We start from the raw sequence: 17,589 nt of genomic DNA on the forward strand, positions 1-17,589 counted from the left end.
CCTCTGGAGCCGACGAGGAGACAGAGCAGCCGGCAGGATTTTAAATAATAAAACTTTGTCCGTTCTCCTCTGTCCATCCAGGACGGCCACAGCGACCACCTGAGTGTGTCCTCCCTCGGAGTTGGAGACCCAGACGGCTCCTCTCTGTTGGATGAGGACTGTGTGGGGTCAGAGAGCTCCGTGGTCTCTCCACAGAGGAACGGCCCCCTTGGCCCAGCCAGGCCCCGTAGGAGCCCCAGACGTAGCCCCCTCCACAGCAGGCTGAACAGCCCGACTGCAGCCTTCAGCCACGGGAGACCCTCATCTCTGCTCCCTGGTAAGAGCCGAGGACCAAGAGGCAGCCTGAAGCTGTGTCAAACAAACAAAAATAAACACAAATGCTAAGTTTGTGATTTGTTTCTGCAGAAGCTCTGAAAATTGCAGTCCCATAAACATGTGTCCGGTGGCCGTAGATGTCTATGAAATATATTAAATAATATTCACGTGGTTAGTTTTTTGCCCCCGTTCAGAATGTGCCCTCTCTCCGTCAGGCTACTCTCTACCAGACAAGTCGGACCTCGGCTCTTCGCGCTACACCAGCAACACCAGTATCTTCAACAACTACGCCATGGAGGTAAAACCAGAAAGAAACGAAAGCAAAAATGTATTTGAAGTGAAGCCTTTGACTGAAATCACTATGAATGGATAGTTTTAGAAACGGCTTTTATAACTGTGTGGCGCTTGTTCAGTCGAACCAAGAACAATCTCCTTCAGCACAACATGTATTAACATTATTAGTTTAAGCCCTGTTACCCTGATACTTAAGTACAGGAGTCATTTTAAGGCCTTACTTTATTTGGCCAACATGCTAAAACATAAGTAACAGCCAAGCCACAAGCAGAAAAGGAGAAATTGCAAAATACAAAATCAGTACTAAACTCTAAAACTGCAAAAATGGATGGAAACTAAGTTTTAAAACTTAGAAAAATAATTGAAATTGAATTTCAGTGAATATTATTTATATTAGTTTTTCTTCTTCACGGCTGCAGCTCTTTCTGTGCTGTTTCTCAACACAGTTTCACATATTTTCCATTGTCCTGATATATTACTTTGTTGTCTAGACTTGGAAAAATGTGTTTGTAGAAAAAACAAAAACCTCTGACACCTTAAAACTGCACTGATCATACAGTTACAAACATTTGAGCTTTTTTTGAACTTTTGAAGTATTGTTTGCCAGAGTTGTTTCAAAATCTTCATGTAGTAAAGATCTCAATTAAAATGTTGTTGCTGTAGAATCATTAAGTAGAAACTACTTCTAAATGGACGTCTGTCATCTCCTCCAGCTGCTGATCTCCAGCTGTTCCCGCTGTAAGACGTGTGACTGTCTGGTGTACGACGAGGAAATCATGGCCGGCTGGACGGCAGACGACTCCAACCTGAACACCACCTGCCCCTTCTGTGGAAACCCCTTCCTGCCCTTCCTCAACGTGGAGATCAGGGACATGCGAGGACCTGGCAGGTAGGCCAACATGCTTTAATACTGATCCGAACTGTTGCAGTATGTTTTTTTTATGGATCAAGTCTACATGATCTAAATAAAATGAAACACAAGGTTTGGTATTTATTCAGGAAAAGGAGCAAATATGACAAAAGGTCACAAAACACTGAAAAAATCAGCAAATCTAGATTAGAAAAAAATCTAGATTTTGAACAAATTCAAAAGATTTAAGTACTTTTAAGTATAATTATTTGGTTTAAATGAAAGGTTCAGGTTTAGAAACTAAACAACACTGCATCCCAGCATCAGACCCTCACCCTGTCCATTAAACACAGCGGTGGTGATGTCCTTGTTTGGGTCTGTTTCACTGCATCTGGGCCAGGACAGTTTAACCTCATCGGTGGACCAATAAATTCTAAAAGAAGATGACAGGACATTTGTCTGTGAGCTGAATGTGAAGATAAACTGGATCATGCATTAAGACAAATCATGAAAGTCGTTCTACAAAACAAATAAAAAATGATTCAAGAAAAACAAAATGAATGTTTTGGAAAGTCTAAGTCAACGTCCTGACCTTAATCCATCAGGAATGTTGTGGAAGGACCTGAAGCAAACGGTTCATGTGGGGAAAACCACCAACATCTCAGACAAAATAACTCCTGGACTTACCCAGATGTAAAAGTAATCCCTCCCTCTTCCCTCCTCTCCACAGGCTTTTCCTGAAGGGCAGCCCATCGGTGGACGAGGCCATGACCTCGTCGTGTTCTGCGTCCACAGGTCTGGACACGGGGACGTCCACCTTGTCCACACCTTGTCCCACAACAGCCATCTCACCCCCGTCACCCATGATTGCTGTGCAGGATTGTTCAGCAAGGTGATCAATGACTCTGAGTTACACCATGTTCTTCTTTTATTGAAGCACATGTAGTTCAATCAGGGAACGTTAAGACGTTGTTTAAATAATATTTTAAAATAAGGCCAGAAAATTGCACCTGTGAGTAAGTGGAGCATTGAGCTGCTGAGAGTTTGACCCCAGAACAGAGGTGAAACTGAATTGAATATCTGGTTCATATTCATGTTTATATACATATAATATTCTCACCTCATACACTAATTAGTGTTGAGTGTTAACTGGTTAAAACTGGAGTTTAATGAAGAGAGCAGAATAGAAAAAAAAGCCTTAAATACGACTGAATAGTGACGTGAAACAGAATTTAGCAGAAACTTCTCATCAGATCAGGATATTATTTCATCTGTTGGGATTCCAGTTCATTTTAATGCAGCTTTCAGTTTATCTGATTGCACAATGCTTTTGAAGTACGTGCCGACCGTCGCTGCGTCCACACGCTCCACATCTGCATTGTAAAAGAGACAATCTGCAGCACCTGGTCCTAACAAAGCTCAGACAGAGAGAGAGGAGGGTGTGAGGTGAACATGGCAGCCTGTAGAGATCTGCTCTGTTTTGTTCTGTTGCATATTAGAATTAGATTAGATTTGTTCTTCCCTTCCTTTCTTTGCTTTTTACACACACAACAATTTCCAGAAAATGGAAACAGATTAAAATAAAATTTTCATTGTGTTGTACCGACGCTAGGCTAGGCTAAATAACAGGAAACATATTTCATTTAATCCAGTTTAACAGCACCACAAACTGCATCCTCCAGTGGAGGAAACTGCATATAACAGTGGAATTACCGCCTTTCTTTCAACATAAAGTGAACATCTTTTTTTTATTTGGATTCATTCAGTGAGAAAAAAAGTGTATATTAACTCTGCTTGTCCTGTTAGATATTACATACATGTGGCACAGTGAATATTTATTTATTGGGATATTAAACCTTCACTCACTCGATGCTCTTTTTGTGCGGTCTGTCTAAATCAAAAGCTGATTCGTCCTCGTTGTGTTGTCCCAGGACTCGGTCGACCAGGGCTCATGGCATCAACATACCGGCGGATCGGCGTCAGGGGGGGCTGTCCTGCGGGGCTCCCATGGCTCGCAGCGTCAGCGCCTTCGGTCCTCTGGACGAACCGCCCCGATTCAACCGCTGTGTGCCGACGTCGGGCAGCCTGCCCAGCCGCCTGAATGAGACCACGGTACGTCCCAACGCAAATCACTGACTGACAGACCCTCGTCTTCAGGCACCGATCCAGCAACACACACACACACTTTCTACTTTCCAAAGTGTCGTCCGTTATTTACTACGTTTGTGGCTTCTGAGGTGGGAATACTTATGAACAGTGAGGTAACATCATAGCAATGTTTAGAAGGAGCTTGAATGATAATCTGTTCAATAGACAAATATTAGCTCCTAATAACCATGTAAAACTACTGCATGTTTCACTCTAGCATTTTTTTTTCTCTGTATGGGGCAAACACCAGCTGATGAGTTTCCAGGATGAAAACAAACATGAACAAAGCTGGAATCCACACAGACAGACATGTTGAAAACCTTGGTCATCCAATAATCTATTATGTAATTCTTCTAAATCTCATTCAGGACCCACTGAGTATGGAGTGGCGGCTGCACAACCCAGAGCCGGTGACCGTTCCCTATCTGAGCCCCCTGGTGCTGTGGAAGGAGCTGGAGAGTCTGCTGGAGAACGAGGGAGACATGGTGATCACGGAGGCCGACCTGGTGGACCATCACCCCATCATCTACTGGAACCTGGTCTGGTACTTCAGACGTCTGGACCTGCCCAGCAACCTGCCCGGCCTCATCCTCACCTCCGAGCACTGCAACAGAGACTCGCAGGTAAGACACCCCGTCAGAGTCATTATAATGTTCATTTGTGCTCACAGGACAGAGTCCAGACATCAGGTGATCCCTAGACTTTAAAGAGGACTTCAAGAGTTTAAAACAAATACCACTGACGTAAAACAAAAACAGGGAAACCAGCCTTTCAGAGGACACCTGGATGAGATTCTGTCGATTTCAGTGAAGGATATCTTGCTCAAACTCGTGGAGATCATTCGGTTGGAAATGTATCATTAGGTATTTTAATACACCGGTTCAACAATCCCACCACTTGTGTCGTTCCCAGGAAGCCGGTCGTTACCATTTGCTTTGGGCCTTTCTAAAAATAATCATTTTCTGGCAAAATATCTTCACCAAACTAGTGACTATATTTGGAACGGACATTATGTTTAACTGGGATGAACTTCTTTTTGGGTTTGTGCACTCAGCTACTGCAAGTGTTAAAACTAAATATTTATTTGGAATAAATGAGTCTAGCTGCAAGAAAAGCAATTACAAGAAGTGGCTTAAACCTGACATCCTAAGTGTAGAAGAATGGAATGATATCATCTATGATATATTTCTGATGGAAAGAGTCACTTTCCAAATTTGAAGACATCTGGAAGAAATGGTTAATATATATACATCCCTGAGATTCCCCTTCTTCTGTTTAGATCTTTATTTTCATGAGAAATATTCAATTATTGTCTTTTTTTGTATCATTTACATGCACCCACCCCATGTTCATGTGTTTTGTTTAAAAATGTATTGTTAAAGAGGGAAAAATGTAAAAACGGAGCGCTGGGTCAAAATGAGCAAGAGTTTAGTGAAGATTCTCATATGAAACATTGTTGTGATGTGACTCCTGATAAACATAAAATGGAAAACAAATATTCAGAGTTCTAGTTATATTTTTATACATCTCACAGATAAGTACTAATAATGAATGTTCTTGAATTTAAATAATCTTTAGGCAGAAGTGCAGAAAGAAAAATAATCAGTTTGCAACAAAGTCACTCCAGACAGACTTTCTGCATCAAAAATGATGTGGACAGAGGAAGGTTTGGTCTGACTTACAGGATATAATTTATTTTATGTTTATTGAGTTTTTAATGCTTTGACAACATAAGCTTGGAGTCATCCGTGCCAGTTTGTTGATGTTTTCATCAGTTTAGTGAGGCACAGATAGAAGTAGTCTCAGTCTCTTGTGTGTTGTGTCTTGTCAGGTCCCTCGTCACTGGATGTCAGAGGACAGCAAACACGTCTTGATCCAGATCCTGTGGGACAATCTGAAGCTGCACCAGGACCCCATCCAGCCTCTCTACATCCTCTGGAACACATTCAGTGAGTGTGTGCGCTCTGACATGATTAAAAAGCTCCTCAGGCAGTCGATTAGTCCTGATTGTGCAGCATTTGAAAGGAAACTTGTTATTAATTTGTCGAATTTAAGTAGGTGAGATATCAGTGGTGCGATCCCGGTCAGTGAACAGGCTCTGGTGCTAATGCTGCTGTTGCTTCATTCATTGATTGTTTCCCGGAGGAGGAGGAGGAGGAGCAGGAAGCGGCCGTCGGTTCCTCCCGGGAGTCGGCTAATTCGTGTGCTAACAGGCTCTGTCTGCTCTCTCTGTCTTCCAGGGCTTAATTGTACTCTGTTGTTAGAAAGTGAGTGTCCGTCTCTGCTGCAGACTCCGTCTGTGTTCTCTGCTTGATGCTCTGTAGTGTCGTCTGTGGACAGTCATGGTTTCGCAGTGTTGGGGTGAAAGACTCTCATAGAGGCTTGGATAGTGCCGTTGTTCTGACATGTGTTGCTCTGTGCTTGAATGTGGGTTTTGCATCTCTGCTGAATGTCGCAGTGTTTGTCCTCCTGCTAAACCAACATTCAGATGAATGTTGCTGCAGTGCTTAAAGGGCTGGGTACTGCACACTGAACATGTCGACACTCCTGAATGCGTGTTTATATTTTTACCTGGAAGATCAGCTCAGAATAGTTAAAAAAATCCCACCTGATTCTCTTTTTCATTCGGAAAAACAGGTCATACATGTTGCACTTTCGTTTAGACCACACCGCTTACTAGTGATATCCCAGAGCAGGGGAAAAACTAAAGCAAAGAAAATATGTGCACCTATATGCCCTCATATAAAAGTCATAATAATGGATTTATAAGTATTACAAGTACATTTCCAAGTATCTCACTGACATGGTACTCGTGAGAGAAAACTATAACAAATAGAAAAAGGTAAAAGGTGGGCATGACAAGAAAATAGCATTAATCAACATAGATACTAACGATAATATCCAAAGAAATGAAAAATATTTTGTTTATAATTTGAGAAAATTCTAAATTTGTTTACTGAAAGAGAAAAGGAAACTGAACAAATCACTGCATCACTAATGATATTTTTTCAATCGGTTAAACTATTAATGTTTTTATATCCATCATACATACTAATTACTTTGTTTTATCACGTTTTTAACATTTTTATCTCCTGTGTGTTAATCAATGTTGCAAATGTCTGTGGGAAACATTGAGGCTAATTTAATTTTTGATTAAACACTAAATAATAAACAAAACTTCTATTTAAACCGGACCCTTCACAGCTGTTTTATAAATCTGCTAATTGTTGTTCCCACACTCACTTTTGAGTAGCTGTCATGGCGTCCACTTTTTTTACAGTCTATGATTACACCAACAAAGAGCGGGACATATAATGTAAATCCACATGATTTAGTTTTATAGGTTTGTATGTGCAGAAACAAATGTCTGGAAAGCAGCGCTGCCATTAGCATCTGCTCTAGAAAGTCTTTGTTGAGTTCTTGTCTGAAACACAACAGTGTAACAATCAGACAAGAAACTCCCTGGAACGGTTCAGATACTGATGCTGAAGGTTTGAAACCCGGAGGATCTCCTCTGTCGCTCACACATACAGGTTGTGCTGCTGTGGTGGCTTCTGTCATTTTTAGATTTCATTTTTAGTTCGTCACCAATATGTGTTCATGTCTGTGCTCATGTTTGTTCTTGAGAAACGTCATCGGTTGCTGTCCCAGAAAGTGTTTCACAGGTTTCGTAACGAATGCTGCTGTTCCAAATAAATGTCCTCAGTCTCTTTTTAAAGAATTCCCACACAGGATTATTCATTTTTGGCATTTTGGCAGCTCCCCTAAAAGGTGGTCGCATGTACATTAACCTATTTCACACAAAATAAACCTATTTTTGTTGTCGTCGTTGATGACATTGTCAAGTTGTTGCAGGATTAAACAGCAGAAATGTCTCTAAAAAAAACCTAAAAACTTGAGACATTATAAGAAAACAGCACACACACACACACGACAGGATAATACCTCAAGCACAGAAACACCAAAGTGTGACGTCGTCTCACATCTGATTTGTCCCAACCAAAAAAGTTGCACTTGAACGTATCATAAAAACAGTCGACACCCAGCGGGTACACATGAAATAAACTGGAAGAGCTGCTATTAGCTCAGAGATTAAGAACTAAAATGTGAGGATATGGATTAAATCTAAAAGTTTATTAAAATATCTCAATATGTGTTAAGAAGGAAAGATGTAAATGTGCTAAGCCTCATACATTCTTATGGAAGTTAAAAATAAAAGACGTATTGGAATTGCAGCAATTTAGTATTAGCTTTTATTCACATGTCCATGTTAAATCTATATTTAACCAATGCAAATACTGAATATAGTATCATACACTCTACCTCATGAAACACGATACCCAGCCCCAAGTGCTTTCATCACTGTGAAATCTTGCTTTTCGCAGACATTTTGAGATATTACTAATAAAAGTCATCCTCATTTGTGTGTCATCGTTGCGCGTGTGAAGCACCGACGTGACGACCAGCTGAACTGTGTGTGTGTCTGTGTCCCGGTAGATGTGGGTTACCCTCTGTCCCGGGCCGTCCCCGAGGAGGAGAAGCCCTTCAGCGAGGAGCTGCTGCACAGCGTGGTGAAGGGCATCCAGAGGAACGACGTCAGCCGGCCCATGGCTCAGCTGCTGCAGCTGCTGGCTCAGACGCTCGGGGTCAAACGGCAAAGGTCGGACGCTCCCACATCTGTTACTGTCCTGAAAGAAAAACGTAAATCAGAAGAAAATAATCACGTTTAAGTTCTGAATCTTCATTTTTTTTTCTCCTCAGGAGCTTGTACAGAGACATCCTCTTCCTCTCACTGGTGGCTCTGGGAAAAGATAACATAGATATTGGTGAGTCGTAATTTTATCTCCGATTGTCATATAGTCCAGCTTTAGGACGTCTTTTCCCTGAGTATCATTATGTTACATCTAATTTGTTTCCTTTCTTGATAAAGTTGTCAAACACAGAAATTACTGCTTCCAAAAAATAAAAAAAATGACATTAAACAAATGGTGACAATATACCAAACTTATTTTAAGTTAACCTGTAACGTGTAACTATGACATCGAAAGTCTGAATTTTACCGAGTTGGAATACGGAATTTCCGAGTTTTCGTGAACGCATCATCCAAGTCGACGTTTGTTCATCGAAGTCACCAACTGCAAACAAAAATAGTAAAAATAATAACTAATATTAAGTGTAAATGTTGGAAATGTAAATGTTAGAATATGATCTACAGTTCACTGTTGCACTGTAAGTTTACTAATTGTTTTTGTATAAACTGAAACTGAATTAAATGTTTAAATTTCAGCTCTGTGCGCTGTTACTCACCTGAACTTATTCTTTCTATTCACTATGAAAAATGTTCATCTGAAAATTTCCACCCGCCTCTTGTTTGGCGCGTTGCTGTTGATGGTGCGTTGCTGTTGATGACCTCGATGTCCTTCCCCTCTTCCCTCAGACGCCTTCGATCGGGAGTACAAGCTGGCGTACGACCGCCTCACGCCCAACCTGGTGAAGCTGACCCATAACTGTGACCGTCCTCCGAGCACGGGCGTCATGGAGTGTCGCAGGACGTTTGGAGAGCCTTACCTGTAAACACTCACCTGCACACGCCGGGTTATTAACCCTCACCGCCATCGTCATTGCTTTAAGACCAGCTCAGGAAACCTGTTGGAAGACTGAATGTGCACTACGGTAAACTCTAAGGAAGGTACAGTTGGCTGTGGTCAGCGTCATGTAGCCTAAAGTTTTATAGACGACAGAAACTCGCTGCGTTCATTAACACCACTTCATCCAGCCTCACCGGGTTTCTGTAAATACAAAGCAGTAGAGGATTTTTTTAAAGTGCAACATTTATATTGTATAGTCAAACATCATATAAAGACTAATATTAGCAATATTTTAACTATTTATACAAAGCCAGCTTTATTTATTGTCACGTAGCGTTTTACCTGTTGTCCTGTGGTTGCTCTCATCTTGAAGCAGTTGAAACCTGGATGAGTTGAAAACTCGGCTCACCAAAGCGTTTCAGTACGTGTTCGCTGTGTGTTTGAAATGAGTTGGGTCTAAATATTCTTAACTGTGACGATTCGCTGTCTTTTTGTTTTGTCTGACAGCGAATTAAAAATCTTTTTTTGACTGTTGGTCAGTGAAAGAGATAAAACTATTTTTAAGCCTTCAGTGTTCGTCTCAGTGTTCACTATGCTGCCCAAACTGTTACAGTACAGCTCTACTTTTATTTTGAGCCTGTAAGCAAAGGTGGTTATCAATTAATCAGTATGAGTGTGAATCTCAACAGCAGGGAGGTTATTATGGAAAATGTGACATTAAAGTGGCAAGTCCATAATCACATGTGAATATATCACTCATTACCACCAGGACCACAAAATTCCCAAATCTCATGGTTATTCCATGTACGTCCTGGTCATACGCTGATTGGAATAATCTGTAAATCACCCAGAATGTGACAAAAAATCTCTAACAATGAATTTTGCCTTCATTTGTGAAAGCTCCTGCTCCACAATCGGTGTGATCTTGTACAAGTTGTAAAGAGGCAGTTAAGTTCGGTGCTTTTGTGCACTGGTGTGTCAGCATTGTTCTCTAGTTACAAAGGGTGACCAGATTTGAGTTTGTGAAAAAGAGCAGCAGGGACACACACACAGAGAAATGTAACGCAAATTGAATGTTAACATGTTTGAATCTCTAGTAGAACAAAATCCTGGTCAAGTTTGAAATTGTTTGAAAAACTTTACGTCTCAAAAAGACGACGTATCTGAGAAAAAGAGGGCGTCTGGTCTCCCGTCTGGTTGTTACACATTGATTGCAGCTCATGTTGGTTTACTGAAATCTACACAAAATACAAAAAAAGAAAAAGACATCTAAGTAGATGGTGTGTTGCAAGAGGCAGAATAATTTTCTTCGATTAATGCACACAGGCTCTGCATGAAGTGGAGATCCTGTGGAAATTAAGCAGAATCTAAAGTGGGGCCGTAGTAAATGATCGTAACCTGCAGAGGGCGGTAAAACAGCCTGTAGCGTTGATACTGCCAGAAATCCCAAAAGAAGCAGAAGAAGAAAACCACCACAGTCAATGGTCCTCTCTTAATCATGATTAAATATTTAAATCTACTGAGTTTGTACATGTCTGAAGACGCCACAGTCTAGATCAACTTGCTCAAACTCATGAAATTAAGTCACATCAGTCTCTCATATAGAAATAATTGATAACCACCTTGATCCGTTCTATCCATGCAAAATATAAATTAGTTTTGTTTACATTTTTTAACTTTTGAAATACTTCAGCATCATCTGAACAACAACACTTTTAGTTTCATCGTCCTAGTGTTTGTCGCCAGATCAATTATCAGTATTATTGTTCGTACTGAACAAAGACAAAACACATCACCACAATCATGGATTTTTGTGGTTTTACTTGAGGTAAGAGAAGCTCTGGAAAAAAAAAAATACTAAACTAAATACACAAAGAAAAAAACTTGCAGGATTTAATTCTGCCAAATTGAAGGTGCACTCTGCCTTTTTTTCCCCCACATTTTTGGACGTTGTTTCTGTAAACTACGATGTGATGATGTGGCAGAAAAAGCTGAAAAAGTCTGGGACGACAAAAGCAAATTCATCAACATTATATAATCTTCATGAGCTTTTTTATCTGTATGAAACATCATAAAATCCAATTCGTCCTGACTATGAGCTGCACTAGACTGTTGTGTAGGTGAATATTCTCTGACATACTGATCAGTTTTTTTTTTCTGTGACATCTTTACATGTGTAGGTCAAACTGAAAAATCAGCCTCTGATGTACAGCAGCATATCTGAACGTGTTCAGACTGTACAAGTATTAAAGAGCCTTTCTGTTCCATATCAATGAGTGATGAAGAGTAGGATACATGATCTGGACATTCGGCAGACTTGAGGAAAAGAGAAGATGTTTTAATCTGGGTTTTTGTTTCTATAGCCAACACTAATGAGGGCACATGACAAAAAAAATCTGCTGACTTTCCTGACATACTGTGATTGGACGTTTGCTGAATCTGTTTGTAGGAGCACAACTTGAACTCCACTGTCACGTTTGTCTTGGAGAGGCCATGAAGTCACAGTGTAAAGAGACATTAAGCACTGGTTCTTAGCATTTAATGGAGAAACGAAAGTTACGTATGTAACTACGGTTCTATGAATCCTGGATGACCGCCAGAGGCGGTGCTTCAAGCACTGAATGCATCCATCTCGCGCATGCGCAGGTCGAGTATTATACCAACAAAGTCACCTGTGACCCCTGATGACCCCGGTCACCTATATCTTCCGGTGACATCAGAGGATCGGTTCCTGCAGAATCTTCTCGCGAGTGCACGAGGATTCTGAGTGACGGAACGCTCTGGCGGTCATCCAGGATTCATAGAACCGTAGTTACATAGGTAACTTTCGTTCTATTTCATCCTTACTGACCGCCAGAGGCGGTGCTTCAAGCACTGGATGACCCATAACAACAAAGTCACAAAGAATTCCAATGCATACCTCATTGAGAGGAAACAGCAGAGTCAGGCAACAGGACCACACCCATCGGATGGGGGGTGGCAACATTCACCCGATAGAACCTGGAGAAGGTACTTGGTGATGCCCATGATGCTGCATCACAGATGTCTTCCAGGGGCACACCACGCAGGGCCGCCCATGATGTTGAGATGGCCCTGGTAGAGTGGCACCTCACCACTGACGGCAGGGGATGACCACCTCCTTTATATGCGTGGGTGATGACGTCAACAACCCAATGAGACAATCGTTGTTTGGAGAGAGCACAGCCTTTCCTAGGACCACCATAGCAGAGGAAGAGCTGGTCTGACCGTCTTATACCTGCGGTCGCGGTTACATAGGTTCTCAGAGCCCACACAGGACACAGCAGTCTTAACCTGTCCTCCCCTGCTGGGGGGACAAATTGTGCTAGGTGGATAGGTCGATTGAGGTTCAATGACGACAGAACCTTCGGGAGAAAGGCTGTGTTTGGCCAAAGAGTAACCCCTGAACCATCCGAGTTCCACCTCAGACATGAATCACTGACGGATAGAGCATGTAGCTCTCCGGCCCGCTTTGCTGAAGCAATGGCAAGGAGAAAGGCAGTCTTAACAGAGACCCACTTCAGCTCTGCCTGTTCCAGGGGTTCAAAGGGAGGCAAACACAGAGCATCTAGCACCAGGTGCAGATCCCATGCTGGGGCACGCTGTGCTCGTGGGGGTCGCAACCGCCACGCCCCCTTCAGAAAAAGTGACACCAATCTGTGGCACCCTACTGTGTCATTTTCCACCCGAACATGTCGAGAGGAAATGGCTGCCACATACACCCTCAGAGTAGCCGGGGACCGACCGTTATCCAAGACTGACTGGAGGAACTCCAAAATCTTAGGGATTGAACAGTTCACAGGGTCCTCACCCCTGTCTGAACACCACTCAGTGAACAGCTGCCACCTATTTTCATATTGCAACCGGGTAGAAGGCGCCCTGGCATTCAATATGGTATTACAGACAGAATTTGAACACTCTGTCAGTAGGGGGTTGGGCCCTGCAGCGGCCAGACCCATAGCTGCAGGCGAGGAGGGTCGGGATGCCAAATCTGGCCCTGTAACTGAGACAGGAGATCTTTCCTGTCGGGAGGCGCCATGGTGAGCTGCGGCAGAGCCTGCTCAGCAATGGGAACCACGTCCTGCCTGGCCAAAAGGGGGCTACCAACAGCAGTCTGTGACCCTGCTGGAGGACCCTCTGTAGCGTTGGAAAAATCAGAGGGATTGGCGGAAACGCATAGAGAAGACTGTCTGGCCAATCGTGGGCAAGAGCATCCTGACCCAGAGGGCTGCTCTCTTCCGTCAAAGAGAACCAGAGAGGGCAATGGGTCGACTCCTCCGTGGCAAACAGATCGACCTCTGCCTTGCCGAAGACCTCCCAGATGTTGAGAACGACCTCTGGATGAAGCCGCCACTCCCCTGGCGGCGGTTTGTAACGAGAGAGGAAGTCGGCAGCCTGGTTCCTTTCCCCGGGCAAATACATTGCTCTCAGGCTGGCAAGATGTGGCGCTGCCCACAACAGCAGGTCCCGGGATGCCTGCAACAGTTGGGCAGACCTGGTGCCCCCCTGGTGGTTTATGTGGGAGATGGTTGAGACATTGTCCGACCGTATAAGCACATGTCGGCCTCTCAGGAAGGGAAGGAAAAAAAGCAGTGCCTTGTGCACAGCCCACAGTTCTAGAACATTGATATGCACCGAGCGGTCTTGAGCAGACCACAGCCCCTGAGCTGTCCGGTTCTGCCACACGGCGCCCCACCCTGAGAGGGAGGCATCTGTTGTGATGGCTTCCCGACGGGACGCAATGGAACCCAAGGGCATGCCCTGAAGGAGAAATGATCTCTCTCTCCATGGGGCCAGAGCAAGAAGGCAACAGCGTGACACTCTGAGTCTCCTGTGCCTGTGCCATCGGACATCGAAATGAAAGCTGTGCAGCCATCTCTGAAGAGGACGTAGCGACAGCAGTCCCAGAGGAACCACATTGGCCGCAGCCGTCAGTTTCCCGAGGAGGCGCAAAAACTCCACATAGCGCAACCACCTGCCTTCCTGAAACAAGAGAAGGAGGCGGAGAATGTCGTCCACCCGCTGTGGTGACGGACAGGACTTCATGGCGACTGAATCGAGAGTCATTCCGAGAAAGAGTGTGCTCTGCGAGGGAACCAGGCAACTCTTGGTAAAATTTACCTTCAGGCCCAGTCGGGCCACGTGGGACAGAAGATGTGTCGTGTCCAGGGCCACCTGAGATTGGGATGGTGCACAGATGAGCCAGTCGTCCAGATATGGGAGGACCTTCATGCCCTGCGACTGCAGGGGTGAGAGGGCTGCCATCATGCACCTGGTGAAAACCAGGTTCACCCTGAACTGGTAATGACGCCCGTGAAAAGCGAACCGCAGAAACTGTCTGTGGTTTGGAGCTATGGGGACATGAAAGTAGGCATCCTTGAGGTCTATTGATGTAAACCACTCCTCTCTGGCCACAGTGCGCAGAACCTCTGCATTGCTGAGCATGTGGAACCTCAAGACCTTCAGGAATCTGTTGAGACCCCTCAGGTCGAGGATGGGACGGAGTCCGCCGTCTTTCTTTGTTACTAGAAAGTAAGTGGAGTAGAATCCCCCTGGTTGCAACAGGGGATCTACTGGCTCGATGGCACCTTTGTCCAGGAGGACGGACAACTCCTGGCTGAGGGCTTGGGCTTTTGCCGGGTCGCGTATGATGGTCATCTTGACCCGGCCATAGGTTGGGGGCCGGCGTCGGAACTGAAGTTTGTACCCGTGGGTCAAGGTGGAAAGCACCCAGGGGTCCCTGGTGGAAGCAGACCAGTAACTGAGCTGCTGCTGGGAAAAACAGCCGACGACCGGCCCCTGGGCCTCAGCGCCGGGTCCCCCGGCCTCTAGAGGCTCTGGGGGCACGACGGGTAGCACGAGAGGCCTGAGGTTGCCCAGAGGGCAGCTGCTCAGAGGCCCGAAAACTCCGTGCCTGCTGGTGGGCAGGCTGTGAAGGTGTGCGCTGAGACCTGCGATAGCTACTGGGATAAGCCTGTGGATGAGGCCGGCACTGGGGGGCAACTGAAGAGCTCCTAGGGCCGCTAGGAGGGGGCATATTCCTTTGAAGCTCGGACAGCTGAAATCGAGTCTGTCTGGCTTGAACTGTGCAGTTAAGCGCCTCTAGAGCCGCAGACCCAAATAGCTCCCCAGGTTCCACCGGAACACTGCGGAGAGTTCTCCTACATGCATCAGTCAGAGGAGATTGCGCCAGCCAAACCTGACGGCGAGCCTGGACGAGAGTGGACATCAATCGCCCCAGCTCTCTAGACATCAGCGCGAATGCCTGCAGGGAAGCGTCGCTGAAATTGTGGACCGGAGCATCCACTGTAGTCTCCTGCAGGGATGCTGATAGCACGAGCAGCAGGTGGGACATAGAATTACCTATGCGTCCCATGCGTGCCGCTGCGTCATAGGCTTTACAGAGTAGGTCATCCGTAACCCGACACTGGGGACGAGGACACCTCGCATCTGGCCTCAGAGCCTCATCAGGCGAGACAATCAGAGCAGCTATAGGGGGCTCAATTGGTGGCATGCGGCCCAAGCCAAATCTGGGTGCATCCTGCATGGCTGCCAGGGTGCGGCCATCAGATGTTGCATGAGAGAGAGTTCTAGAATCCCTCCAACATGCATGCAATTCCCTCAGATACTCTTCTGATGGGGGGACAGTAAAGTTAGTGTGGGATGGACCACGCCTGAAGAAAGCACTGGCTGGAGCCGACTGAGCTTGTGGTAGGTCTAACTGCAAACGGGCCAGGGCCATACGAATGATGGCTCCCATTGAGCCATCATCAGAACCACCAGCGGAGCTGTGGGTTGATGAGCAGGAGCCTGCCGCGGAAGCACGGGAGGTTACATCCTGCGCAACCACTTCCGGCTCATATTCAGCAAATTGAGTGGCTGATGCCGCCATGGAAAGCACATCTTCCTCCGGCTCCAAGATGGCCGCTGGAGGCACTGAAGCAGCTGGCTCCCCTGCACCAGTCCCAGACTGGAAGGTTAGGAAGAGGGATTTCATATTATTAATTTCTGTTGTTAATTGGTCCACCTTGGAAGCAAGGCTGGACTCCTTAACCCTCTTCCTGGAAGTGGGGACTGCTGTCTCGGCAGCACGACGTTTGGGCCTGCCAGACCGAGTTGGAACCACTCCCTGTGCTGGGGTCAGCTGTTCAGGTGATGGGCTGAGGGTCAACAGTTGTTCCACCTCAGCTAGTCTGGCAGCCCTCACTGCCCGGGGCATGAAGCTGCAGTTCATGCAAGCGTCATCTGAAAGAGCCTCCTTCAGATGCTCAAGGCCGAGGCATGAGGGACACAAATCATGGCCATCTTCAGGCTGCAGAGAAGCCATACAGGCCGAACAAGAATGGTTGCCAAACATGGTGACAACCAGGAAAACAAACAGAAAGCAACAGACAGTGGGAGAGGGAGCGAAACCGCAGCCGTCACCAGATAAATGTTGCAGGAGATAAGTTAGCTTCAGCGGGAACACTGCTACCAACTACAAAATCACACCTATGCTGGGAGCGGGAGCGTAAGCACTGCCTTCACCAGTTAGGGGTATTTGCACAAAACGGGCACAGTCGAAATGGCACCACAATACACAAACTAAGGTAGGCCGAGCGAGTATCGAACGGTCAAGAAAATAACCGCTGATTCACATCAATCAACTGAAATACCAAGTGCAATGCAAGTGCCGGGAGAGGGAGCGAAATCACTACCGTCACCAACAAATGAAAAATGCAACACAAAACGAGTACAATCGGTTGCACCGATAGTCAACGGCAAGCACACGCAATGCCTACAGCTAATTGGCAAACATTAGCGGTACAGATGCTGGGAGAGGGAGCGAGATCACTGCCTTCACCAGCAACTGAAAAATAATACAAATATATAGCGGTACAAATGTCGGGAGAGGGAGCGAGGCCACTGCCTTCACCAACAATTGAAAATATAATACAAATATATAATACAAGCATATACCGGTACGAATGCCGGGAGAGGGAGCGAGGCCACTGCCTTCACCAGCAAACGAAACAACAAAACAAAGCGAATGCAAAAGGGTTGCACCGATAGTCAGCACTAATGGCAAGCACACGCAATGCCAACAGCTGATTCACATAATATTATGCCGGGAGAGGGAGCGGGAACACTACCTCCACCAACAAACAAACAAATACAACCAACGAGTAACCGGCTGCACTTAAGAATGTATATAATAGACGAAATAAACTTATCCAACCGAGGATGAAAAGCCGATGCAAATGTGTCCGCGGCAAACCACAAACCTCTCGGCGGAGTCCGTTGCAGCCTTTGGAGGGGCGAGCAGCTCGCGGCTCCGACGAAACGTCGCAAGGCTACCGGCAACGAAGCAATAGCCACTTAGCTTTAGCTAGCGTA

At 45.3% G+C, this 17,589-nt stretch overlaps 2 protein-coding genes across 5 annotated transcripts in view; one reads left to right on the plus strand and one right to left on the minus strand.

The window, feature by feature from the left end:
• Positions 1 to 11,093, plus strand: part of LOC125005085 (C-myc promoter-binding protein-like) — a 66,827-nt gene extending 55,734 nt beyond the window's left edge. For all 4 annotated transcript variants that reach the window (XM_047580058.1, XM_047580060.1, XM_047580059.1 and 1 more), the window contains 10 exons: positions 82 to 316; positions 531 to 613; positions 1,323 to 1,498; positions 2,190 to 2,351; positions 3,391 to 3,571; positions 3,976 to 4,230; positions 5,439 to 5,556; positions 8,105 to 8,267; positions 8,369 to 8,433; positions 9,045 to 11,093. In XM_047580058.1, the coding sequence (XP_047436014.1) occupies positions 82 to 316; positions 531 to 613; positions 1,323 to 1,498; positions 2,190 to 2,351; positions 3,391 to 3,571; positions 3,976 to 4,230; positions 5,439 to 5,556; positions 8,105 to 8,267; positions 8,369 to 8,433; positions 9,045 to 9,181 (1,575 nt within the window). In that variant the 3' untranslated portion in view covers positions 9,182 to 11,093. The remainder of the gene's footprint in view (positions 1 to 81; positions 317 to 530; positions 614 to 1,322; positions 1,499 to 2,189; positions 2,352 to 3,390; positions 3,572 to 3,975; positions 4,231 to 5,438; positions 5,557 to 8,104; positions 8,268 to 8,368; positions 8,434 to 9,044) is intronic.
• Positions 11,094 to 11,931: 838 nt separating this feature from the next.
• Positions 11,932 to 16,570, minus strand: LOC125005405. Its single transcript, XM_047580753.1, is given in 3 exon segments — positions 11,932 to 13,239; positions 13,242 to 15,315; positions 15,413 to 16,570. Coding segments are annotated over 3 exon segments (3,336 nt in total). The 3' UTR covers positions 11,932 to 13,135.
• Between the last annotated feature and the right edge of the window lie 1,019 nt (positions 16,571 to 17,589).

This window comes from Mugil cephalus, chromosome 3, assembly GCF_022458985.1.
Source record: "Mugil cephalus isolate CIBA_MC_2020 chromosome 3, CIBA_Mcephalus_1.1, whole genome shotgun sequence".
NCBI lineage: Eukaryota > Metazoa > Chordata > Actinopteri > Mugiliformes > Mugilidae > Mugil > Mugil cephalus.